This window comes from Patiria miniata, unplaced genomic scaffold (assembly GCF_015706575.1).
Source record: "Patiria miniata isolate m_02_andy unplaced genomic scaffold, ASM1570657v1 HiC_scaffold_5, whole genome shotgun sequence".
NCBI lineage: Eukaryota > Metazoa > Echinodermata > Asteroidea > Valvatida > Asterinidae > Patiria > Patiria miniata.
This window is the reverse complement of record NW_024037072.1, coordinates 12,165,172-12,192,129: the sequence shown is the minus strand read 5'-3', so window position 1 is coordinate 12,192,129 and position 26,958 is coordinate 12,165,172. Positions and strand designations below refer to the sequence as shown.

Sequence of the window (26,958 nt, the reverse complement as noted above, 5' to 3'; positions counted from 1 at the left end):
GATGTTGCTCTATAACCTACTGATGGCATAAAAGTTTTGAAAATATAGGCATTGCCCATATTACTATCAGAGCTAATACTATTTACGAATTTTGTTGTAATACCGGTACAATCTGATGTATCAAAGCTCTTATCCTCAATGTACCAGTTTTCAAGGGAGTAAGGATTTATTTCAAGCAAGAGAAAAACACCGACATAGCTTTCGGTTTCCAATTTTTGGGGGACTGGCGGTGGAACATGTACTGCACGCACAAATCAACTGTGGTATGAATCTGCGCGTGTGCGTTGCTACAACGTTAAACCTCAATAACTTGATGCCTCAAAAACAGGTACACGTACGCTATAACCATCTTGATTTCATCGGCTTCATTCCAGTCTGCTCCAAAGACAACGTCTTCAAATTGCATCATCCTCAAGATGAAGCTAAAAGTCGTCTAGATGTTGATCTTTGTTTTTTCTTGTTTCAGAGTTCGGATCCACTTGAGGACAATGATGAGTCTTTTGTTCTAATGGCGGTCTTCCATGCAGTCGAGGACGGGAACCTACAGGGCATCAAGGAACTGGTGGAGAATCTCACAACCTATGACGCCAACCAGAAGAACAAGGTACATACATGTGTCCATGGCATTGTGGTTGTAATTTGAATTTATCACAACTTTTGCAGAACAAATTGTCATGTTAACTTTATAGGAGGCAGTTTTCCAACCAGTAAGCAGTAAGATTTCAATCACATTTGTCGGGTAATTGTAACATTCCCTGATATTAACCTTGTATTGAATTAGGAAAACAAAGAATTGGCATGGTTTCCACAGTGGTGCTTTGCACAACTTCACATACTTACATTACATTCTCTCATGACAAAAAGTTATAAAACCAGTTTGAAGTAATATGTTTTTAATGATTCAGGTATGAGAGAAACGTAGAGAAAAATCAGGAAGGACATTTGTTTTTCAGATTTTGTTTTTTGTTTTATTTCAATGTTTTCTTGTAGCATGGGGAAACAGCATTACACATGGCATCAGGACAAGGCCATCTGGAAATTGTGGAATATCTTCTGAACAAAGGAGCCAGGATTGACATCAAAGACAAGGTCAGTTGCAAGTGGCTCGATCATTCCTTGCATTTGGGGTTCACTTTTGTTCCTGTCCCTGTTGCATCTGACATTTTTTCCTGTCCTTGTTACATCTGACATGTACGATTTTGTAAAAGAGTGACTGTATGTTCATGTCAAGCAAACTATCTACCCCACACATAAGAATAGTTTGAAGTCATTTCTAATGATAATTGCACGTCATAATTGTGAGGCGTTCGGGCAAAATGAGACAGAAGTGGGTACAGGCCATATTGGAGAAAAATGAAGAAAAAAACGTATAGAGTTGATATTTTTTCTTCGATTTTCAGATTAATTGATATTTGTCATCATTGATATGTCTACTGCCCATATTTTAAAGAAATAATATTAAAAATGTGGAATAAATTTGTTTTAAAGGAAAAGTAATTGGGACCTTCCATTTCACAACTGCAAAACTTGAAGATTTTATAGGGCTTTTTTCTCAGTATTTTACTTTTCTGACATGTTGATAAATGCAAACTTTAAACAGCCATAACTATTCAATGGAAAGTCCGATTGAAATGCAACAAACAGTATTGTAACTGCCCAGTTCTGTCGCATTTTGCCAGAATGCATCACATATAAATATCAGTGGTAACAGACAGGAAAAAAGTCACACTTTGGACCCTACATTTATAGAATAGCCCATTTCTAATAATTGCATCCATTTTTCCCCCAATATGGCCCATTTCTAATAATTGCATCCATTTTTCCCCCAATAACTGTCTTGTTTTAACACTCACAGCAAGGCCATATTTCATCTTAGACATTGTAAATTTGTTATGTCGAGTTGGGCCCTAGGGAGAATTTTCTGAGTCGTCCGAACTCATACATATTTTACATGCTATCAAACTGTTAAAATTTATCTAGTTCGGAATTGCTAATATTTCAAGACTTTACGACTGTGGTAGTGCATGTGTGTTTTGAAGTGTGTGAAATGTCAGTGTCACACATAGCTGCTCATCCATGAATTGTTTGTACCTAACTGAGCGTGCTGGCCAGAGACTTTCATTAAATCGTACTCCGTTGAATCAGCATGCACATGTACTACGTGTAGGACCTCTGCTAAATGAATACAGTTTAATTATGGATTGCATAATTTTGAATTCAGCATTTGGTACGTTATTTTGAATCTCCATTTCATTGTATTTATTTAATTTTCGGGATATATTTGTTACAACAAAACATACACAGTACAACATTTAACCAGCTCCCGCTAGATTACCCAAAAGAAACATTTAATACACAATTTTAAGAAGTTAATTTGACCAAATTCATGTTAAATTTACTGCATTTGTACGTAAAGTCTGTTTTGGCCAATATGGCCCATCAGGCTGGCGTTTATCTCCGGTTTCAGTAAAATGTTTCTACTCCCCCTGGATGGGATGCCAGTCCATCACAGGTTACTCCCCAGCTAATGCCGGTACCCATTTATACTCCTGGGTGGAGAGAGGAAAGTTGGGGTGAAGTGGCTTGCCCAGGAACACAACCTATGGCCAGCAGCTTGAATCGTACCCCTGACCCTCTGATCATGAGTCACGAACCCTAACCACTAGGCCACACTCCCCCACATTTATGGTTCACATTATAAACTGTCTTCACCATCACATGGCATTAAACTCCATGTTATAAATGTGTAAGTGGCAAAATAAATTCCCCGCATCTTGCTGTCTCCATATCAGCGTGCCTCCTTTGGTATTCAGAGTCTTTTCATTAAACCATCTTCATCCCTCTCAATTCAGTAATGAAGTGGATTAGATGTTCTCCTATAGCAAGCCTGTCACATTGGATTACCTTGCAATGCAGTCATGACAGTAGCAGGTGCAGTTAGTGTCTGTCAAGGCCTTAACCAGGATTATTGAACACTCGGTCTCATGCCAGGAATGTCACACATTTTGAAAATGAAAATAAAAGAAAAAGAAAAAAAAGAAGGAAAACCCTGTTCCTTGATCAATGTGCTGCTTTATTTCTTTTTAAAGGTTTTTGTTGTCTGCAGTTGTGAGCATAATACCTGTAAAAGATATTTGATAAGTTCCAAAAACTTAATCTGCAGGGTGGTGCAAAAGGAAGGAAAACCACTTTTGAGAAGAATTTTAACCTACTTATTTTTTTTTCATAATATAGTGAAGTATAGATCTTCAAGCATACATGGTAAAAAAGGTTTTAAAAAAATTGCAAGAATAGTGTTATCATGCAAATTTGAATATAAGTCACCAAAAGCACTGTTGTCCACGTGTACCGTAAGTCTAGTGGAGTGTTTTTGCCTTCAAATCAAGCTCCAGAGCTCAGTCAAGCAGATAGAATAAAGCTGTCCATGGACAAACAGGTTTTCCATTTTAGAATGGAATGCAATTGCTCTGAGTTAAAAAAAAATTTAAATTGTTTTTTTTGGGGGGCAAATGTGTAACTTATGCAGTTATTAAAATGTATAATCCACATCTTCACTGCACCCAGCAGCAGTATGCAAATGCATTTGGCTGGTAGATCATGCATTCATGCAAACAGCATTTGCAGTTATGCCGTGTGCCAACTGAACTTTAATCACATAGTCAGAAGTATTCCCAGGGATAAATGACCGGGGGCGGCAGCGATATTACCCAATTTGTATTCAACATTCTTTGCCTCCGACATGTTTTTCAGAACAAAGCTGCCGACAGATTAAAAAAACCTGAGCCTTCATATGCGTGTGTGTGTGTTCCTGACTCCAAATATTCCAATTTGTAACTGAATTCAATTGCTTGTTATTCCCTGCTTACTGTTATTTTGCCCGGGGTGTGCTAATCTTCAGCCTGAGACAGCTGTACATCTCTCGTGCCGTGAGCGGCTCGTGTGTTTTCTAGAAGCCATACCTTCACTGTTAAATGTTTAACTGATGCAAACGCTGACCCAAAGCACATATTTGAGAAGTAATTCCAGCTTGCTGATCTGGTTTCTTGTGATTGTTCTCTCAGCTCCGTTTTCGACGTTAGATGCAGCAGTAAAAGATGGTTTATTCTCTGAATTTAATGAAGTGTGTGGGATTAAATTATTCCATGTCTTTCATATCACAAATATGCCACACAGTATTGTCTACATTACATTCAGTGCACACTGAAATATTCAAATGCACTTAGGTTTTGGACAACTCATGCAAAAATTATGAGTAAAAAAAAATTATTTCGTAATGGCATAAATTATTTTATGTCTTTCAAGTCACAACATGTCCTTGTGAATACGTCTAAATTAAGACAACAGTGCACTGGCTTTCCACGGTGAAGCTAGCACACTGACACTTAAATGTGAATTCACTTAGGTGTTTGCATCTGATTGTCATCCAGTTAGTAAGCATTTGAGTGAATCTTTCGAATGAAATTGTTGTTTTTGCAGCACGGGGACAATGCAATATACTGGGCAGCAAGGCAGGGCCAGGTTGAACTCATAGAATACTTGAAGGACAAAGGGTGTCCAGTCAATGAACAAAACAAGGTGAGTATCACAGATATCTGTTGGAGATTTGATGGGTATGAATATCCCAAAAAGGTGTTCTCAAGTACAAGACTGACAAGTACGAGTATGATGAGTATGCCCTATAGGACATTTTAAGGGGGGGGGGGGTATGCTGCCTGTCATTTGTGCCACTTCATACCTCTTTGACTAGTCATTCATGACTTTTTTGTGTGCATGCAAACCATAAAGAGCACCTGTCTATGTTATTAACTGTCAACATTGAAGGAGCGTTTTGTGTGTCGTTAGTGCCAGTGAAGTCTTTTTTTTTGTTAATACAGAGAAAGATTGATTTTTCTGACTTTTGAAGACGCAACTTCCAAATTCTGCAGGTGCAGTACAGGTGCATTTTTGCCTTAGTAGAGCCCAATAACTGGATTGTTGTAACGAAAGGTTCTTACTGTGTGACAATAGCAGCTGAAATCAGTTTACTTTGTGATTCCACATAGCTTTGTGCATTGGCATATAGTTTTGAATTAATTAAAATTAAAAGTAATGACAGATTTCTGTAATATTCTATAATGTTATTTTATTTCTTTCTGTTTACAATGAAACCAAAGAGCCCTCAAGGCACTGTAGCTTGAAAGCCTGAAGAAACCTAAGACAATGAAAAGAATTACAGTTTTAGAGGTGGGAGGAAAACCCCAGAGGAATATTCTGGGGGAAACCCACGGAATCAGGTAGGGACTGAAAACCAATCCACATGTGGACCAGAGTAGGAATCAAACCCTGGTCATAGCGGTGGAAGGCGACGAAAGTAACCACTATATGCATGATGCAGTATAGTTTTTAAAGAATTCGCAACTCGTGAAAGAAATCTTTATCAAAAATTGTCCAAATTTTAATGCTGTTTATTTGTCAAAGAAATTTTGGTTGTTTTAACTATTTTGTATTTGCATCTTGGATAATTGTGCGTCAAAAAAAACACAACAATGGGCAAATTATGCAAGTGCTAGGAATAGCTTTGAATAATCTTATACAGCATTGTACACTCGGTGCATTACATGAGCTTCAATAAAAATTCACAAGTTTGCTCATTTGGTACAGACAATCCCTTACTGCTTACAATAAAAAGTGTACTCGTGCAGACTCCCAACCACTCAACCATTAAGCTCACTTAGTTCGTCTGGCAGGATTAAATCAACTAAAGCAGAGACTGCCATGGTTAATCATTTACAGCGGATACGCGCACACGTTGCGCCGTTTGCGTAGCAAAATCATGAAACGTTCAATTACTGATCGTGCTTTTCGGTTTTGGGCATACTGGCTTCGGTAACGCTCCGGTATGGAATACAAACGCAAATATGCAAATAGCCAAACAAAAAACGTACACAATTTTGAGTTCTCCATAGCTTTGTGTACAAACATGGATGCGCCCAGCAGGCATCACTTTGTACATGAGTCAGCGCTCTAGTAATTTAATATAGCTCTATGGTAATGGATCACTTGAACTAGGGAAATTGATATCTACTTTTTAAAGTGATGGACAAAGTCCGATTTAAAAATGCTAATACCACCCTGATAAAAAGTGAATCATACAAAATGTGAATCATGCAAAATATACAAAACTGACTTCTAATGTTCTGACGTCTATTCTTTCAATTTCTCCTCTTCAGACAAAGGAGACCCCACTCCACGTAGCCTCTCGTTACGGCCAGGTAGAGGCAGCCCAGTACCTGTGCAGTCTGGGCATCAATGTGGACATACAGGATGAGGACGGGGAGACACCTCTACACATATCAGCCTGGCACGGCTACGTAGGCATTGTACAGAAACTCTGCCACATCAACGCAGACCTAGACCTCAGAAATAAGGTGGGTAGTGTATGGGCTTCGTGCGCCGACGAAAGAGGGCGCCCTTTTACCTAGCAATGACGTCCCATGGGCTGGACATTCAGCTGGTTGGCACGCACCGTTCCTTGTGTGCGACGCACGTACATGTACACCAGGGGATTTGTACTATGAACACGCAGTGGTGGTACGGCCGCGCGTTGCGGCAAAATTGCAGTCAGGCAAGATGGCACGGTCAGTCACCCCAAACTGTACTTTCTTTGCCAGTGAGGGGGTACTTGTGAACGGAGCGGAGTGGCATTTTGTTTTGGAGGGTTTTTATGGTTCCACTGCCCCAATCTGGACTGACCCTTGGTCACGATACCACCCCCAAATCACCCAAGTTTGGTTTGATGACAATGTTGTAGACGGGTCCATCATAAGACCTAACAATCCTCACGAGTCCATCTTAAGTCAATCTTAAGTCACAGTGTTGTTTTTGAGTCCCTGCAAGTGTAGTCCATCACAAGTCCATCACAAGTCCATCACAAGTCCCTGCAAGTCCATCACATGTCCATCACAAGTCCCTGCAAGTCCATCACAAGTCCATCACAAGTCCATCACAAGTCCATCACAAGTCCATCACAAGTCATCCAGTCTCAAGTCAAGTCACTAGCTATTCAAATGAACTGTTACAAAAGCATTCCTGTGCCATTGTTCATCCCATCACTTGTGACTGGACTTGTGACAGGACTTGTCACTGGACTTGTGATGGACTTGTGATGGACTTGTGAAAGAGCTTGTGATATGTACTCAAACACAACACTGCCAAGTCATCTAGTCCTAAGCAAGTCACAAGCGATGCAAATGAAAGTCTGTCAAAGGCCTTGCTTTGATATTGCGACTGGACTTGTAAATGGTCTTGTGATATACAGTTGCGATTGACTAGAATACAGCACTGTTTTGTCGATCCAGCAAGGAGTAATTACAACAATGTAATACAATGTAGTCAGTGTTGAGATTTGTCAGGATCTTTTCCTGATTTGAGGATTTTTAAAAGTCCCTTTTGAAATATGGACTTCCCGAGGCTTGACCATAAGTTGGCTTAGCAAACAGGTATTTCAAGGGATGCCTTTAGGCAAATCAAAACATATGCCACAGACCCTACATTGCTCTCTGGCCCTCGGCTGACCTCAAACCCTCTGCCAATTAGTCTGTAATTGAGGTAATCCTGAGGTTATCCTGTCGTGGCGCACTGTATTTGTGAATCTCTCAAAAATAAGTCTTCCATGAATCTCCTGCTCATTTTCCACTCACAGGATGGTGAGACCCCCCTCTTGTGTGCCTCGGCTAGGGGTCATCTGGAGATAGTGTCCATCCTGGTCAAGGCAGGGGCCAAACTAAACAGCACGGACAAGCAGGGACTGACGTCGCTACACCACGCGGTCAGGAGGCATCATTATAACATCGTCAGGTTCCTGTGCGAGAGTAACTGTGACGTCAACACGCAAGATAAGGTATGCTGAATAGATTAGGTCGGTGTAGGTGTACTTTCTTCGCCTTCCACCGCTGTGACTCAGGTTCGAATCCCGCCTGGGTCATCATGTAAATTGGGTTTCAGTCCCTACCTGATTCCATGGGTTTCCCTGAAATGGCATGCATTCCAGGGTTTTCCTCCCAACCCTAAACCTGTAATTTCTCTGATCATCTACATTGTACCAAGCGACACCATTAGAAAAAAGTCAGAAGACTCTCATGGGCTATCCTGGCCAAATACAAAATGATTAAAAATTAGATTAGACATCAGACATCAGTTTAGACAAATTAGACATCATTTGGGATAAGCCCTGCCTTGCATGACCTGTGTACATTTCTCACTGTGCTTGTGAGCTGGTTTGACCTTGAAGCCTCTGTGGTCACCTGACCAAACGTGATGATCTGATTGGTCACAACTCACTGTTTGCTTGTAAGGCAGGAAGGTTCATTGATCGTGTAAACAAGTGTTCTACAAGCCTTATTGACTTCAGTGATTAACTGTGGGCAGATCTTGAGAGCTATTTGAAAGACAGCCATCCTCTTGAAAGTTGAAACTGCTTGAAATAGTGATTTCTGCATACATTTCTTACTTGCATCAGTTTGATTACTTCCTAGCATTGACAGATAAAAAAATCTCATCACAAATGACAACTGTTGTATAGTGATCCACTGTGTGTAAATTGGTTGGTACAGTTTCCCTGCACAATTAGTTTCCTTATCCAAATTTAAGGGTGATAAGTATGTTATGATTTTTTAACTGTTTTTGTTTGATTCAGTTTGGTGAAACAGCTCTTCATATAGCAAGCAAAGATGGGTCCCTTCTTATCCTTGAGTTACTGCATTGCGCTGGCAGCAATGTAGACACCATAAGTAAGGTAAGGAATGTGCACATGTTAGCTCCAAATCATGGAGTAAAGCATAGAAGTTTAATCCCAGAAAACGGTTCTTTTGCACATGTACTTTTAATGAGGCAGTTCCCGTCTGCTAAGCTCTTCTAAGTGGATGCCAGAGTGAATCTAAGGGAGCATTGTTGACATCTTAAGACTGATGCTGCGTTACGACAAAATAGCAAACTTGTATCCAGAGCAGTCAGGGCCTGTCTCAATTCATATCCCGGACAAGTTCCGGACAAGTTCATGACAACTTCCGGGTATAAGTTTCAGGATTCTGAACAACCTCCTCGCAATCTTCTCGCAATTAAGTTATCAGTGTCGATGAGTCAAGTAGTTGCTAATTACATGTAGAATTTCACCGAAACATGTCCGGGACAAATGCAGAGCTTCTTCCAGACAAAGTGAATGATTCTACCCACAACTTGTCAGGAACTCGTCCCAGATATGAATTGAGAGGGGCCCTAATTTGAAGGCAAGATGGCCTGCTATTTGTAAGTTAAGCCCGATCCTGAAACAGAATGCATGTGTGTTACTTTGTATGGACTAAATATGTATCTATTTCCTTTATTTACTGTTACAGAGTGAAATGTCTCCACTTCAAGTGGCCGCCAAGCATGGCCACATAGAAATAGTCAGGTACCTGTGCCTCTCTGGATGCAAACTGGAGCACAGAAACAAGGTACCCAACTACACTCAGATTTTTGTTAAACATAAACCACGTAAAGGAAATGTGAAGAGTATCCTGACCAATCCAGTTGCACACTTGAGAGGAGGTGGTAGAGATTTTGATTTCACCCTCATTCCAGGAATCCGGGCCCCCCCCCCCCCCCTCCTTTCAAAACTCAGGCGTGAAGCGACGAAATGGAATGAAATTTGGCACACATGTAGAACAATTTAATCTGAACATAATCACAGAATTTGATGTTCATAAGGTCAATTTTCACAAATTGGGAATCAAAATGTGCGCTACACATGAAGCTTGAAAGTTATGATAGCTAATGGCGAGAAACACACATTTGGCGAAAATATTGGGGAGGGGGGCAATCCACCTCTCCCCTGCCCCCGACTCTTTTACGGTTAAGTGACAAGCTATTCAAATACAAAGTTACAAATGCGTTCTTTTGTCCATTGTTCATCCCTGTTACTTGTGATCTGACATGCAATTTGACTTAAGATTAACCACCGGTACATATTGACTTGTGATTAACTTGTGACTGACGTGAAGTAGGTCATGTTTTTCCACTTAATTTTAAACCATGAGATATTTGCAAAAGGTATTAGGTTGATATTGAACCTGGGACCGCATGCCTGTCAGTGGAATCCATTTTAGAGTTGTCCTGCATATGTGTTTGTATTGCAGGATGGTCTGACGGCCTCACAGATAGCAGCCCTGGAGGGACATGAAGATGTGGTTATTATGTTCAGACAGGTGCAAGGGGTAAGTCACACCAAATACCAAACCAAATGCATAGGGATCTGTTTACCAATAGCAGTAATTGAGTCTCACTTCACTGCATCATGGCACAAAGTCAAAAGCTGACGTAGACAGACTAATCAAATGATATTCTGAACAACTGGACATAACTGTCATCAGAAGTAACTTATTATTTAACTTGACACTGTGCATCGACCCGATTGACTGAGAACGTCCATAAAGTGAGCGGACACTGACATTTCTGGTTAACTGTGGACGTAAAAACATGCGTTTAAGCCCAAGTGTAACCTGTGAAACACTGGCACAGTAAGCCCAGAGTTTTCTGCCACAATAAATAATGGTATCTCACATGTATGGTTTCTCTTAGCTACGTCATACGTGAACATTGCACTAAAATCGTCAAATTGTCTGTGTTCAATAAGTGTGACAATTACCCCAGGTCATGATTTCACAAATTTCAAATACTAGCTTCTGACTAGCGCCCCTTGAACAAACACATTGACAAAATGGGGAACTGCCATCACAGGGCTGGATAGCTCAGTTGGTAGAGCACTGGAATGGCAATCTGGAGGTTGCAGGTTCAAACCCTACTCCAGCCATTGTCTTTGTTCAACTTTTAAAAAATATCACAGACAATATTTGTGCTTTATACCATTAGTTTTCTGTTCTGTTATACAAATTGCTGACAACCTTGACATTTTAATGAATTATCGCCCGTAACTTTTTATTGTCTTTTGCATTTCCAAGGAAAAGATGAGAGAAGTGTATGTCCACCAACTCAGCTCCAACTCTGGGTCCCTCTCCCGGATCCGCCTGAAAATCTTCGGCCACCAGGGGGTGGGCAAGAGCACCCTCATTGACTCGTTAAAGTGCGGCTACCTGCGGGGCCTCTTCCGTCGCTCCAAGTCCAACCTGTCGCTGATTGGTCGATCGGCGACCAAGAAGTACATGGCTAGTAAGGAGAGTCTGACGGGCAGATCTAGCTCAACTAGCAGTGCTGAGCCAGACTATAACGGCACTAAAGGAATCGAGATCTCCCATATCAATGTACCAGGTAAAGAAATGTAGGGTTGTGCTAGGGTGGTTCCGCAAGGGTGGTCCTATGCACTTTTGTGCCCTTTTGGAGGGTAAGACAAAAAAGGAGGTAATCTCGAACAACATGCGTCATACCTTACTTGCAAGAAATTCTTATCGGCTTTGTAACATTGCACATAAAAAGCCACACTGAGAATTCTTACAATAAGGTGTGATGCACGTCATATTAGATGGATCCTTGTACCTTTTTGGGGAACAAAAATGTTTGAAAAAATAGGTCTCACATAATGTTTAATTTAGTCAGTACCTTGATATATTTGAAATAGGGCCCATTTTAACAGTCCTAAAACTAATTGTACTCCAAAGGAGTGGACACACTTGAGATTTGACCGCTGCTTTCAAGATAATCCTGGATCTGCCCTATTTTGTTGGGTTTTTTTTTTTTAGTTTTTTTTTTCTTTTTCGTCACAAGCTCCTGTCCCTCTGTCCCTCTTGTTACTGGGACTATTGCCTAGTATTTGTGTTTGGTACTAAAATGATTTCTTTGGAGCATTTCCCAGGTAAAGCTTCCTAAGTAAAGAATCTGCATGATTGGGTACAGTGATGGTGGCCTTTTACATGCGGAGGTCTAGCAAACCTGTATTTGCATGTAACTGCCTTTTAAAAGAACTCACTTGGACTAAGTCCAATCCATTTTGGTGCAGCTACATTGTACATTAAAATCAATTAAATTAAAATATTACACAAAATATACAACAAAACTTGAATGAAACAAAAAATTAAACTCGAAAGTGTTTTTTCTCTGTTTGAAGGTGCTGGTGAGTTTTCCGTCATGGAGTTTTCAGGTGCCGAGTCCTACCACACGAGTTACTGCCACTTCATGGACGACGACGGAGCAATCAATCTCATCGTCTTCAGACTAGATGACTCATTTGAGGATCAGCTATCTCAGGTTACCTACTGGATGAACTATCTCAAGTCCAGGTTACCGGTGTCGGAACCAATCGGTGAGGATACTTCAATGGTGGCATTTGCTTGGTGTTTTCGACTTGAAGGAGCATACAGGCTCTTAAACTTTGTAGATCGCTCATAGTCTTTTTTAAAATGGAAATAATGAAACTAAAACTTCGAACAGAGCCTGTTTAGTTTCATTTGTATTACTCTTTAGCACCGAGGGATATTCCCAGAGTACTTTTGCAGTACAGACTAATAGATTTAATTGAATTTGTGCACAGACATGAGAATTTTTTTTCTAAAAATCATTTGTATGTCAGTGTGCTTCTCTGTAATCATGTAAATTACCACCTTCATGTAAGTATTGGACATGGCCACACAAGATAAATGCAAAACTGAAGCATGCAAATATCACATGAAACACAGGCAGAACACTGTTCAGTTCTGTGTTTGGATAGTATAAAAGAATATCCAAATGGGGTATATTCCATATTGGGTTTTGCCCTTCGACATATTTTATAAACGTGTGTATACTCGGTTTTGTCCCGCGTGATTGTGAGGAAAAAAATTCACAGTTGTGAATATTTTTTTCTCACAATCACTTGAGACAACACTGAGTATACACACGTTTATAAAATATGTCGATGAAGGAAACTGTTTGGTTGGGACTTGAACCCAAGGCCCCCTGCTTACATATACTTAATACTAGTGCAGACGTCTTACCACTCGACCACGGAGCTTGTGGGGAGCTGGTTAGAATCTGATATAGCAGGGGGTACCGCAACCAAACTATTCATAAGCTGGAGTAAATTACATGTATATGTCCCTGCTCTGTAACAGAAAAAAAATGCTCTAGTGTTTAAAATAAAAAAAACTTGAATCTGTGATTATATGTTTTCTATGAGTTTGAGCAGAATTTGATTCCTACAGTAATGATAAATCCATGTTATGTTTAGGTCATTGTGGCAAGTACAGCCAACAGATGAAAGTGGCTCTAGTAGCGACCCATGCAGACTGCCGCACCTGTCCCAAGCTACCCTCAGGAGAGCTCATCAGCGGGGAAGGCAACATCGTCCTGTATCAGATCAAGAAGAGCTTCGGCAGGCTCTTTGACATCTGTGAGATGCTGTTTGTGGTGGACGCTAACAACTCCCAGTCCAGGGATATGAAGCTGTTACGGACGCACCTGTCCAATCTCAGGAATGCAGTGGTCAAGGTAGTAGTAGTTGCATACTGCTTGATCTTTGTCAATGAATTTTACTTTGAAACACATTTTGTGTAACTTTCTACTCTTAATGTTTTTCAACTATTTGACATCCATTTTTGATTCATTTTTCATTGAAAAGTGCACTTCTTTAATATTAAAAAGAGTCCATGCTTTTCCGGACAATTGAGGATGTTGTTGCTGTGATATCATTTCAGAAAGGTTTACTCCATGGCTTACTGCCATGTACCGAAAAAAAAAATCGAATCGCCAAAGAAATTTTATGACAGCGAAACGTCCACAGTTCTGGCAACTTTTGATGCTGAAATAGCTGTAACATTGAGATTTCTGTAAGTTGTGGAAAATCCCGACGTTCTGTTCATGAAACGGACATAGACCTCAAAGTTTTTTTTTTTTTTTTTGTTGGAAGATGACAATGTGGTGGTCAAGTCCATTACAATTTGGTTTCAAACAAATCATTAATCACTCGGAAGTTCGGTTTCAGGTAAAAAGGATGGTAATTAATAACAGAGAAATGCTTTGTGATTTGACTTGGCACTGGATGACATGTGATAGACTTATGAGGACTTTATGACGGACTGCTTCCCAGTAAGATTGCTTCTTTTCTTTCCTGTCCATCAGCACGAGCCTCCCCTGACAGTCCTCTGCGAGGCAGTCCTGTCCATCCTCCCCGTGTGGCGTAAGAGCGACAAGTGCCAGTCCTTCCCCGTCCTGACCTGGCAGCAGTTTCAGGAGATGGTGCACACCAACATCAACCCACTGGCCAGCGAGCTGCATCTCAAGGATGTCATCAGACAGTTGCATTACATGGGAGAGGTGAGGAGACTACACAAAATCAGTCCATCTAAGAACTTTTGACAGGTTGTACATTGTCTATTGATTAAAACAGGGTCATTTTGTGATATGGAGGGAATAGGGTTCGACCTTGGGACCTTGGGCTGTTAGACCTCTGTGATCTCAAGAATGTGATCAGACATTTGTATTACATGGAGGAGAGCAGGCTAAAAAGCATCTCTCTTAGAACATGTGATTCAGCAGTAATGTTTATTGGTGAGCTTTGATCCTCCAAAGGGGGCCGAAACCTGTCAAACATTGTTGAGTATAGTGCCTGATCAAAAACTATACTCGAGAATTGTGTGTACTTGACGCAGTATCTCATGTTCACACTTGACGCAAATGTGGGGTGCTGTGGTCCAATGGTAACGGTGTTCGACTCGTGTGCCGTGGTACATGGGTTCGAATCCTGATTGTGGGAACATGGTGCTTGTGCTCTTGAGCAAGGCACTTTGAGCAAGGCACTTTAATACCATTATTGCTTCGTCCTTCGGATGGGACGTAAAGCCGTAGGTCCCGTGTGTTGTGTAATGCACGTTAAAGAACCCAGGAACACTTATCGCTAAAAGAAAGGGTTTATTCAGGTGTTTCTGGCAGTGGCTGCAATATGCGCTACAGCACCTTGTAAACACTTATAATGTGCTACATAATGGGTCTCATATTTCCCATAAACTTCATGTACCTGTCTTTAATAATAGACATAATTTCCAGCGCCTTGAGTACCTAATTGTTGGTAGATATGTGCGCTATATAAGACTAAGGTATTAATTTTATGCACAAGCCTATTTGATTGAATCCCACACAATATTGGTTGAGCCAGTCAGGATAGAGAAAAAATTAGAGGATATTGGTAATTTGAAATCTGTTTACTTTCTGTTTACACAGGTCCAGTGCTTCATGAGTGACCTCCTTCAAGAGATCATCTTAATCGAGCCACGCTGGCTCTGCTCCAACGTGATCGGTCAGCTCCTGTCACCGGACACCTCTGACCAGCCTTACGGTCAGTACAGCGTGCACTACATCCAGTCAGTCTTCCCAGAAACGGACTCGATGGACATTGTCCAGTTGCTGGAGGCCATGGACATCTGCACCCAGGGCACGGTCTGTGAGTTCCCCTCGCTCATCAAGAGCATTGCGCCGCTCGGGATCTGGGAAAAGGAAGATGAGAATGGAAACTTGAATGTCTACGGAGGAGTCCGGTTACAAATAGCCGACTGTACCAGCGTCTTGCCCATTGGACTGTTTGCCCGCCTGCAGTTGTCACTCAGGAGGAACTTTCAGCAGGATGTGGAGGACTTGGACACAGACTTGGTGTTGTGGAAGGACGGAGCAAAGTGTGTGAGTGGCAGCATGGAAGCCATACTGGTACTGACCAATGAGGGACAGAGCATTGAGATCAGGGTCCGGGGTATCAACGATACCAGACAAGGTTGTTTTGTGTTCATGGAGGATCTCATCCATCTCGTTCGGAACGTTGTGGAGGAGTCTTATCCGGGGTTGCTTCTCAACCAGGACGTGTTGAGCCCCACCCAGCTCCGCAACCATGACCGGTTTGTCATGACCTACGAACCAAAACACATCTTCCAGGTGCAGATCAGAAAGGAGCGGTCAGTCCGTAACGAGATCACCGAAGAGGATGAGACCTTCACCGACCTCTTCTGCTTTGGCAGCGAATCCATCGAAGCCAACACCATCCCAGGCATCAATCTGCATATTGCTGACCTCCCCGAGCTGACCCGGAGACAACTGAGCATGCTTCTTGATCCGCCGGACCCCATGGGCAAAGACTGGTGCCTGATGGCGCTCTCGCTAGGCATGATGGACCGGGTACCCATCTTGGACCCTCTGAATAACCGATGCGGCCCCGAGGAATCAGACAGCCCCACGGAGAGAACACTCCAGGAGTGGGGCAGTGACCCTGGGAGCACCATCGGTACTTTGGTGCTCAAGCTGAGGGACCTCGGTCGTGACGATGCGGCCAGGGTCATCCTGAACAGCATGCCCATGTACAAGTTCCTGCCGGACCCACGAGCCATGGAAGAGAGCCAGATGAGAATCAACGGCACACCCAACAACTCGTCCAGCACGGTAGCATCAAGATGAATTCAGAGACAGATCCACAACATCTCTAAAGGTTCTGCCAACACAACACATGTCAAATCGTTGTGATTATGAGTAGTTCATTAACTCCAACAGCATTAGACCCTGCTGTAGCAAATGACCTTTGGACAGTACCTGGGGAGTCAAGGTCAAGGAGCTGGTCGGTATTGACATTCTCTAATCTGATCACTCTGATTGACTTGAGGTGAATGTCAAGGAAAGTGCATCCACTGAACAGATTAACAGTATATGTTGTTAAGAATTTTGTGATTTCTTTGAGAGTTGTTAAAATGGTTAACACCACGACAACTTAGTTGTTTTATTCACTGCTACCAGGTGAAGAGACCCTCACGTCACCTCCATGGTCCAACTGTTTGCCCAGTTGGGCGCCATCGTTCTGCAGTTTAATTACATTTAGTTCAACTGGGTCAGCTTCAACAGATCTTGACGGTTATTCTCACTGGTGCTTTTGTCCTCGTAGCCACAAGCACTGAGAGCTTCCAGGTGGATCGGTTTTGTATCAATTAGGACAAGTGGAATCTCTGCAGTATGGCCACTGGATAACAATGGAGGGTCACAAAGGTTGTGATGAATATGTATAAGCATTTTTTTGTCATTGAACTTTAAAGCGAGTTGACAGCTTCATTTTCACCCATCTGACTGAATCTTGATTTGGCTCTGTGTATGTACCCATCAGGGGTTAAATATGCAAAATACGACTGCCAAAGAAGGTAACACGCCATAGGACATGATTCTTTAAAGGCACGTAGAGACATTTGCAGTTACCCGGAATACGTTTTCTCAATTGTGCACGGAGCCCATACTAAGATCCCCGCCCCCAACACACATACTCTTGACATTTGTTAGTTATGGGGTACCACTATTGTCCACTGTTGCTTCCCTACTATTGTTTGCCTTTGTGTCTATTGAAATCTAAACACACAGTGAAATCTCGATAAGTCAAAACCTGTTCACTCAAAAACCCTTCTTACTCAAAGTAAAAACTTATTCCCGTCAAAAAGCCAGTTCGGTATTTCAACTGCGCATGTGCACAGTGATATGGGTCACATGTCATTTGGGATAATGGGACGTTTCGAAGGCGCATGAACGCGGGCGCACGACGCTTGCGAGTAAATTACCAGCAGAATGGGTGTGACATCGTGTGACATCATGTCAGCGATGTTATCCCGAATGACCTCGGGTCATTGAAATACCAAACTGGCTTATTGTTGTTGAATAGAAAATCCATTGGTTAACTCGAAACTCTGCTTAACTCAAAATTTGAGCCAATTCATCTGAGGTTTGACTTATCAGGATTCCACTGTACAGAGCATTCACTTTTGGGTTACCGAGATTTCTAGAAAACAAGTTATATGGTACCATTGTCCCTATTGTTAGCCTTTGTTCCTGGTACCCCATATGACAGTAATTATGTTAGCATACCCCCCCCCCCACCCACCCCCCAAGAATACCTTTGAGCACTTACTACCGTTAAGAACAATACCAAACAAAAGTAATCAATTATTAGTCATTACATTGGTGGCCGATTTCACCGGAAACCTAGGCAGAAAATACTGTTGCACCAATCACTTTTCTTAATATGTCTAGTGTGTCAAAATGACAGTGTCTAATTTTGTTCAAAGTTCAGTTTTATAAAATTTGTCCCAGGTTTTTATGTTTTACTTAGATTTGTCAAGGTGCTTCACAACTATCTTTTTACTGACCACGGTATACGCAAGTCAACGCAAAAGGTTTTGTAATTTTTATGCATTTGTTTCTCTTTTGTATCTTTTACCTCACAGATTCAGTTTTCATCATTTTACTCTTTCGAGGTGTTACCCTTCAGACGATAAAATACAAAAACTTGTTTTCGCATGTTAACATTTTTTGTTGGTTGTTTGCAATGATTTGAAGTGAATGCAAGTGCAAAACTGCCAAAAAAAATAGCATTCTTGATTACAAGAATCGAATGTACTCAGCAGTTTCTTAAATATATGTTGAAGAGGTAGAGATCCATTTTCTTTTTTACAATGAGTTCATTTTTTTATTCAGAAGTCTTCCACTTTGATAAGTCAATTTCCAAAAACAAACAATGCATGCACACTGTACGCAAATGGAGCTACGGTGACTATAAGTAAAGTGTTTGAAGGTTGCATGCCTTTTCTGTAGTGTTTTAAGTCCTGTACATGTATAGAATTTATCAACTTAAACAATTATTTAAAAACAAGTTTGAACTTGATTGAGCTGTACAGTTAATAGGAGAAGTTGAACAAGATGGAGGAATTGTAAAAACAAAAATTGACTTTTTGGTTGCCAGCCAGGGAGTGGCTGGCGTGAAAATGGTCAGATTTGTAAATTATTTTATTTTTTTATGATGCATGTTTTTGGAACCATAGCTGTGACAGCGATCACCAATTCAACTTAGTTCCGCTTGATAATTTAAAAAGTTAAAAAATTGCTAATCAAAACAAAAAGTTATTTATGGGAACTGTTGAATTTTACCCATGTCTGAGGCTGTTTCATTCTGAAATGTTTGCGGAAATCAAGACGATAACAAAAAGCGTTATTGTTTTCGGTTGTTTTTCTGTGTTATTTTTCCCAAATGTTGTTTAGTGTCTGAGCAGCAATTTCAATTAGCATGCAACTCACTCAGGAAACATTGAGGATACATTACTTAAAATCTTTTTATCATTTTGATGCCTGCAGGACTGAAATATGAAGAAAAAAAATGTGCAAGACAGAATTTTGTTCAAAAATTGGAGGAATTTGTGATTTATTTACTTTTAGAAGTGTGTGTCATGAGATTTTGTGGACATTATTGTTGTCTTTTTAAGTTTCACAGCAGTCATTTACATCAAGAAATCAGCGTCAAATTACTCATGTTCTGAAGAGAGGATCACATGATCATGTGTTCATAATTTATTCCTGTTTCGATGTTCAAACAACCTCCATTTTTTTTTAGTTTAAACTTTATACTTAGTGCAATCTGGTGATGAGAGTATTTAAGTTATAGTTCTGTTTGTATATTTAGAACGTTGCAGTGTTGCGACTTTATATTTGTATGAAGTCATTCCAGCGTAATGTTTGTTCAAGTTTCTTTCATCTGGCCTGCCTTCTTCTTCGTAAAACTTCTTACCGAACCAAAAATCCTCAAAAACTTGACTGTTAAAATCCAAACATCGCTCCCTTGGCTGAGAGATAGTGCTGGACTAAGGCAGATTCGGGTTACAAAATAGCAGCATGTCAAGGATAATACATTAGTATACTGTAGATATCGGAGTCTAGTTTGTTATTGTCCCATACACATCATCCTGCAATCAAGATGTCTGTGGCACTGAGATATTTGTTATTTTACTGTCAGTTTTATTCAGTTATAGAGTGGAAGTTTGTAGGTCTGAACATATTCATACCTTGTTTTCTCATGCATTGAAATGCTCAGGGAAATAACACGTGTTATTGTCCTCTTGTATCATTTTAAAAAATGGAGTCATATCTTGATTTAGTATATAGCATGTTTAGCTAATACTGATGGGTTGCATTAAAGGTAACTCTAATAGCAAGACACAGTTATAGCACGTTTTCTCCATTTTCATGCTTAAAGAAGTAATTTTGACTTTGTGTTTGAAACTACCTTGTTGCATAAGTTTTTGATCGAACAAATTTGAAACTATGGAAATATATTAATACTTGCTTGTTTCTGAGATACATGTACATGTACAAATCTTGTCATCAGACGTACACATATCGGAATCATTCTAGACACTGTATTATCAGTCTGAATGTGTACTGTGTACAGATTCAACATAGAATATAGAAGAATATCCATAGAATAACAACATTATAGAAGAATATTCTTCAAACATAGTAGCACTGTCTTACAGGTACAATATACTTCACCTTGGATATTTTCACCTTTGCCTGTCGTGCATGAATCGTTAGATACCGGCTGGAATTGGTCGACTTGTAAAATACACGAACTACTTTGGGGGAGTGCTGGCCTAGTGGTTAGGGTTTGGGACTTGTGATCAGAGGGTCAGGGGTTCGAATCCAGCTGCTGGCCATAATGTTGTATCCTTGGGGGCAAGCCACTTTCACCCCCACTTGCCTCTCGCCACCCATTAATGAGTACCGGCATTAGCTGGGCATAAACGCTGGTCTGATGGGCCGAAATTGGCTGACACAGACTTAACTTACTTTGATGACTATTCTCAACCCAAAAACCTCAAAACAAGTGCCTTGATTTTTGCAGCTTTTTTTGGTCATTTTTTTAAGGGGTGTTTTGCCAAAAGAAATTGTTTTAGTGTGAAAGATGTTTTACTTTCAGCTACCTTGTAGTTGTTGAAGTAGGTCTGTGTGTGTTAGGCCAACTGGTCTCGTATATTGATAACTCGAACACAAAATTAGCATCAATGAAAAATGAAATTGAAAACAACAACCTTTTTCTTTTTTAGACAATATTTTTTTTACTTTTTCCATTGGTTGGCATGTTTACCCTATCTTTAAACACATTGCGATTCCTTGGTCAAAAGAGAAATTAAAAGCTAAACGTGATAACAATTCAATAGAATGTGGACATGGGTCCGCTGAAACTGTCATATTAAAAAAAAATTGTGGAAAATTCGTCTCCGTATTAAATGTGCACAGCTTATATTTGTCAGTGAATGCAAAATGTTTTTCTGGAAACCTATGCATGCATGTATGCATGGGCAACTTTTTTTCAGCCATTCTTAAACTTGTTCAGTTTTGAATATTACAAGGAATGGTATGCAGTGATATACATAGAAGCATGCCCCGTACTTAATTCTTAATATTGTTCTTCCAGAGAGAAAGCTACAAGTTTGTGTTGTACAAATTGAACAAAGGAACAAATTGTATGTGATGAGGGTATTCTAACTTATTAAGCACTGATTCTATTCAAGGAAATAAACAACCCTGTTTTGGGAACACTCAATGATAAAAAGCTGTCCAGCAATCGTCTCTACTTAGTGGTTTTTTTTGTTTTAAAACTCATGAAGTTGGAGTTTGCCTATTTATTGTTATTTCAAGACATGCAATACCCAATTAGAACAATCAAGAGAACACGTAAACACTGTAAAGTCATTCATCATGAAACATCTTGGAGAAACAGAAAACAAAACAGGAAAAGACGAATTTTCCCAAGGGAGCTCAATTTAGAGTCAGACAAACAAAAATACCTCTTAAATTCTTAACTAGTCGAAGTTGTGGATTATTTTGAACTTGCTTGAATTTCACTCCGTGTAATATGCCGGAGAAGAACATTGTGTGTCACGTTGGGGGAACCGCCGCGATAATAATACATGTAGTGGTGCGGTGAAACCCCAAAATTAAAAGTGCAAGGAACCGTTTGCGCGAAGCCAGTGCCAGGTGAAGGTTGCACGACCCAAAATGATTATTAATATACCTCAGTGAAACAGAGGGTGACGCTGAGTGGCGCTGTTTGAGCAGCAGTCATAATGGAGATTTCAACAGTCAAAGACAAGTTTCGTTTTGATTTGAAGTGCGATACAATTCCACGGTGAGATTGCTCCAAATGTCTCTTTAGAGGCAAGAGTCAACATCAAGACGCCCTTCGTTGTTGGTAGTGAAGCAGGATCCGAGAGGTTTTTGCTTACAAACCGCCTCTAACTCAATCCCACACCGTACGTCATTCCACTTATTCATAGCTACTTTCCGTAACATAGCACAGTGCTCCACACCTCCGTGGTTATTCGGCTCCACCGGCTTCCTCCAGTTGGTGTAGATTTCTTGACCGTCTTGAGATCCTTCGCACTCCCACTCACCCTCCTGCCTGCGATCGGTGCAAGCCACCCAAATATCACTGCCTTGGGCCAGGCTTGCCAGGAAGTCGTTTTCCTGGTCAGAGTGCGGCGCTGCCATCTAGGCTCCCAGTCTACGGCAGGCTTCACGGGCGTCGTCGTACGTCAGAGACTTTTGGGTGATGAGGTAGCAAGATCCACCCCATTTCTTCCAGGGAGCAGTGCAAAGCCCATGGCGTCGATTGCAGGATGGAGACAAGCTCAAGCTACCACTAAGAAGGAGTGTCAGTGATACCAAGATGCCAACTTTCCACCAGACATTGTGACAAACCGACCACCAATGCAGCTTTCTCCTTGCTGCGCTAAATCCAATGCGCAAGTTGTAACACTTTAAGTGGATTTTAATATCATCACTTTATCCAGTAAATATACCTGGTCTACAATCTGTTACATATTTCAGTGAGAGGCACGCGTTACCAAGACAACACAGCACAACAAAACCATCATGGTTGCCTAAGTGGAAAATTAGTAAAAGGCCGCACTGCATTAATTATAAAGGGCAAGTTTGTCAACGTGTTGTGACACGAGGTAATACAACTTTAAATGGCTTTTAATTACTTAACATACCAGAGACGCAGTCATGGGCGTCGCCAGGATTTTTTCTAGAGGGGGGCAAACATTTTTTTTGCAAAAAAATGCTTGTATTTCTCAACACATTCTTGATTTATCAGTTTTAGAGGGGGGCAGGGACATTTTGCCCCCCCCCCCCCCCCCAACTCATTAAATTTACACCACTTTGTCTTCGCGCCTCTTTTTCTTTTCTTTTCTTTTTCTTTTTTTTTCTTCCTTTTTTTTTTTTTTTTTTTTTTGGTTTTCCAGGGGGGGGGGGGCAAGTGCCCCCCCTTGCCCCCCCCCTCGCGACGCCCATGGACGCAGTGTATTCAATATTTCAGTGACAGACACACGTAACCATGACAACACAGCACAACAAAACCATCATCGTTGCCTAAGTGGAAAATTAGTGAAAATCGTGCTGCATTAATTACAATGCTAGTCTACGTGCTGGGACCGGAGGCAATAAGTTTGACTAAAACATGCGAATTATTTGCAAATTATTACTGTATTCTAAGCTCCAGTTTACAATCCTTGACAATAATTGCCTAAAGGGCCTGAAATTTGCGTTCCTCGCGCCATTTTCGAGTTTAATCCCGATAATAGATTCCTTTTCTAAACTGCTATTTTTCTATCAATATAAAAGTTATTCACTTTTGAATGAGACATTGACCGAAAAAAATCGCCCCATGTTTAATTATTGAGGTAGTACTTTACAATTGAAATTATTGGCTGCCAGACAATAATTCAATTCTCGCGGGGTAGGCCGCATGGTTCCCGCCCCACAATCAGTATCGATAATGTGCGGACCGAGCGCCAGTCAACTCGTGAAGCGGCGCTATGTTTGTTGGGGGGGGGGGGGGGGGGGGAGAGCTGGGCTGGTGCCATCTGTCGGTGGGGGCGCTGTTCAGAACCGACCATTATTGACATTAACGGACAATATATGGAGCTGTTCAGGGCGATACGTGCGTCAAATTAAAAACCGAAAAAAGGCTCCCGAACGGCCGCTGGCACAAAAAGGGCACCAATTCTTTTTAAAAAGGGCACTTGTTGTTCAGAACAAAAGTACACTTCTTAATAAAAAAAAATATTGGCGGGGGGGGGGGGGGGGGGTAAGCGCTGGTGAAAAAAAGGGATTTTCAACGGGAAAGGACAGTCTTTAGAAAATATTGGGGGGGGGATACCCCCTTACACCCCCCCCCCCCTACTACCTGCACTGTCGCTCTTGGTATTATTCGCATTAATCAAACATCTTGCACATGTAAATAAAATGGAATAGTCTGGTACCTACCTATGCTTTAATCAGTGTCTGTTTTCGTACGCGGTGTTCGGTGTACATACCGTGAGAATCATTTCGCTGCGGCGTGAGATACAAAAATGCACGATTTTTTTTCAAGTGGCAATGTTAAAATGTATATCCATCCAATATGCAGTATTACATTACATATTATCAGTAAAATGGAAGAGTCTTTTTAGGAGGAGTGGACGCAGTGGCGTAACTAGGGTTAAACCTCTTGGGGCACCTGGGGTGCATACATTTTTGAAGGGTGGGGGCACTGAGTGCAAATGATATATATTTTGTTGAACTCGAGATTTTAAAAGTGTGGGGTGAGCATGGGGAGGGGGGGCACGGATATGTACCACCCTTACTACAAAGCAAGAGGCTCGACTTGATGGCTGCTACACTCGAATGCTGAGGATGGCTCTAGACGCGAGTTGGAGAGACAAAGTCAGGAACGAGGTGTTCTATGGCAACCTGCCAAGGATCTCTGCAACTATCAGACTTAGGCGTCTGCGATTGGCTGGTCACTGCGTTCGGCATCCAGAGATAGCTGCAAGCCAACTCATCTTATGGGAACCCACTCATGGAGTAGCCTCTGGAGGTGGGCAGACGCTAACCTACGTGGACCAGCCGCGTCGTGATACTGGGCTAGCCTCCGCAGCCGAGATCAGGACGGCCATGGGAGACCGTGATGTGTGGCGTGCTTTGTTGCAGTCTGACGAGAGTCGACTTGATGATGATGATGATGATGATGATGTACCACCCGTAGTTACGCCACTGAGTGGACGTAATCATTCACTGTGAAGATTAAAACCCGTAAAACACGTGCGAGATGAAATCACCAACTACACCATCATAATTATGAATCCCTTCGGTATCGAATCAGAATATGCAGCAGGTTTACCACCGAGGGGCTGTTATCGGAAACGAGGTTGAAAAGAAAGTAGTGTCTGTGTGGACGAGCTTGATCGAGAATCGATCTTTCTGAATGACATCACCGGGCGAAATACCATTCAGAAGTAATCAGTCTAAATCAGATCAGGTGTATTACTGATATTTGAAGTCCATTTTTGGCAACACAAGTCATTGTTAGATCGTGTCTTTGTTACTGTAATTTCATTGTTAATTAGGAGCAATTTGGCAGATTTGAAATTGCTCTTAGAAAGGAACAATAGACTTACGACAATGAATAGAAGATCGAACAGCTGAGAATTTTTTATTAGACATAATCTCCACTAGATTATATTGGATTTTTAAAATGTGAATAAATAATCAAATAAACCACAAAGGTATGTCTTGACCTTCAAATTTTATTTTTAAATTGTAGACTCATATATTATCATTAATTTGCCTTTATTTTTGTTATACAATTTATAAGCAAACTATTTTCAAGATCTAATTCTAAAGTAAACTTTAACGAGCTTCGAAACAAAAAAAAAGCACTGAATAAATCATCACATACCCTTCGGTGTCAGTATGTTTCTGCTTATTCTTCGTTGTAGACAGTTTGAGTCCATAACATGGCAAGAACGCGCAGACCGAAACGTTGGTCCCTCATATAAGTTCCTCTACTTTCATTGATGCCTGAACAGACGTAATCGTTTTGTCATTAAAATAAAACCCTTAAAATCAGGGATAACCATTTGATGTTTGGTGCGGATGTTGAAATAAAATTGTAAGTTCAAGATACAATGCGTAAGAGGGATGGAGAGGTTTGCATGATATGAGCACTTCACAGTCATTGAGGCTTGTAAATGTCACATCATCTTCCGGTTTCTACCACTTTTGCATGTTGAGCCAAATTAAAGACTAACGCTTCTGTGGTTATTCTCCTGACGACGAGCAGATCCAACTAAGAATAATGTCGCTGACCTTATCCTCTCAACCATAGACGACTCACAGCAAAGGTACGGTACCACTGCATTCAACCTAGGGGTGCAGACCAGTAAATCGGTCCGAAATTGCCTGCGCCGGCCAAATCACGATTTGCATGCCCTCAAAATCTTCAGTATTTGAGCATGCTGTGGGCCATGAACTTGAGGGATTGTAAAAAATATGGGTGGAAGCCGTGCACAGGACTGGGAGCTTGCAGTTCTGTGTAATTTTGATGTAATTTGGACCCTAAAAGCGCTCTATTTTGCAATGGAGTGTAGGCATCGTTTTTCAAAATGGCGATGGGCTTCAGGACTATTTTCGGGGGTGATCATCTTCAGATTGAAATTTTTCCTAAAAGTCATCAGTTGACCCCCGAAAATTGAAAAGAAAATAAAAGATGATGAAATAAGCTTTAATTTGATGTGTGTCTCGAACACCTTGGAGAGTTGGGAGTATTTTTCCCGAATTTTTGAAGTGGGAGCATTTACCATTGGGGTCTATGGAAGTTTATTTACTGGTCTGCTACCCTAGCTGACAAACTGCAATGCATGCTGGGAATTCAATATGTCCCCATGAGCATGAAACGCCGCTTTTAATGTCCAACTTTAAAAAGTACTTTTTGGACAGTCCTTGCATGCGAAACATTCATACAATTACCATTCGTACTTCAATTGTGCCGATTTTACATGAATTTGTTTTTAAATTGTGGGTCAAAATTAGGTATAAAGCCACCTAGTGGTTACCTGAATGCTAAATGTTGTTTGTTTCGAATATTAAACCCAAAATGTTTGTACATGTACTAATTTCAAAGCATGTTAAAGAAAAATGTATAAATGATGCATTTTCAGCATTTTGTCTTGTTTATTCCAAGCATCTGTCAACACAATACTTTGAACAGGTCAGGGTAGCAATATTTGCTGTACAATACTAACCCCAAAATCCATCCATTTCAAAAAATTACAGCAAAAGTTAATGTTGTTATATTATATATTATATTATTTTTAAGACAGATTCTTCACATAAGCGACTTTATATTAC

General features: G+C 40.9%; 2 protein-coding genes across 2 annotated transcripts in view; one reads left to right on the top strand and one right to left on the bottom strand.

Moving 5' to 3' along the window:
- The window catches only part of LOC119740297 (death-associated protein kinase 1-like), an 88,285-nt gene extending 70,697 nt beyond the window's left edge, over positions 1–17,588 (top strand). Inside the window, exons 11-23 of the mRNA XM_038215562.1 lie at positions 467–604; positions 991–1,089; positions 4,477–4,575; positions 6,210–6,407; positions 7,682–7,879; positions 8,675–8,773; positions 9,372–9,470; positions 10,152–10,229; positions 10,974–11,280; positions 12,074–12,268; positions 13,172–13,431; positions 14,062–14,256; positions 15,160–17,588. Coding sequence (XP_038071490.1) covers positions 467–604; positions 991–1,089; positions 4,477–4,575; positions 6,210–6,407; positions 7,682–7,879; positions 8,675–8,773; positions 9,372–9,470; positions 10,152–10,229; positions 10,974–11,280; positions 12,074–12,268; positions 13,172–13,431; positions 14,062–14,256; positions 15,160–16,377 — 3,183 coding nt within the window. The 3' untranslated portion in view covers positions 16,378–17,588. The remainder of the gene's footprint in view (positions 1–466; positions 605–990; positions 1,090–4,476; positions 4,576–6,209; positions 6,408–7,681; positions 7,880–8,674; positions 8,774–9,371; positions 9,471–10,151; positions 10,230–10,973; positions 11,281–12,073; positions 12,269–13,171; positions 13,432–14,061; positions 14,257–15,159) is intronic.
- A 4,315-nt stretch (positions 17,589–21,903) lies between these two features.
- On the bottom strand, positions 21,904–22,558 carry LOC119740296 (hepatic lectin-like). The gene has a single exon (XM_038215561.1). It carries the CDS (start codon positions 22,270–22,272, stop codon positions 21,934–21,936), a length of 339 nt encoding a protein of 112 aa, XP_038071489.1. The 5' UTR covers positions 22,273–22,558; the 3' UTR covers positions 21,904–21,933.
- Positions 22,559–26,958: the final 4,400 nt, after the last annotated feature.

Coding starts and splice junctions, on each gene's coding strand:
- LOC119740296 (XM_038215561.1), bottom strand. CDS start 22,272: ATGGCAGCGCCGCACTCTGACCAGGAAAACGACTTCCTGGCAAGCCTG.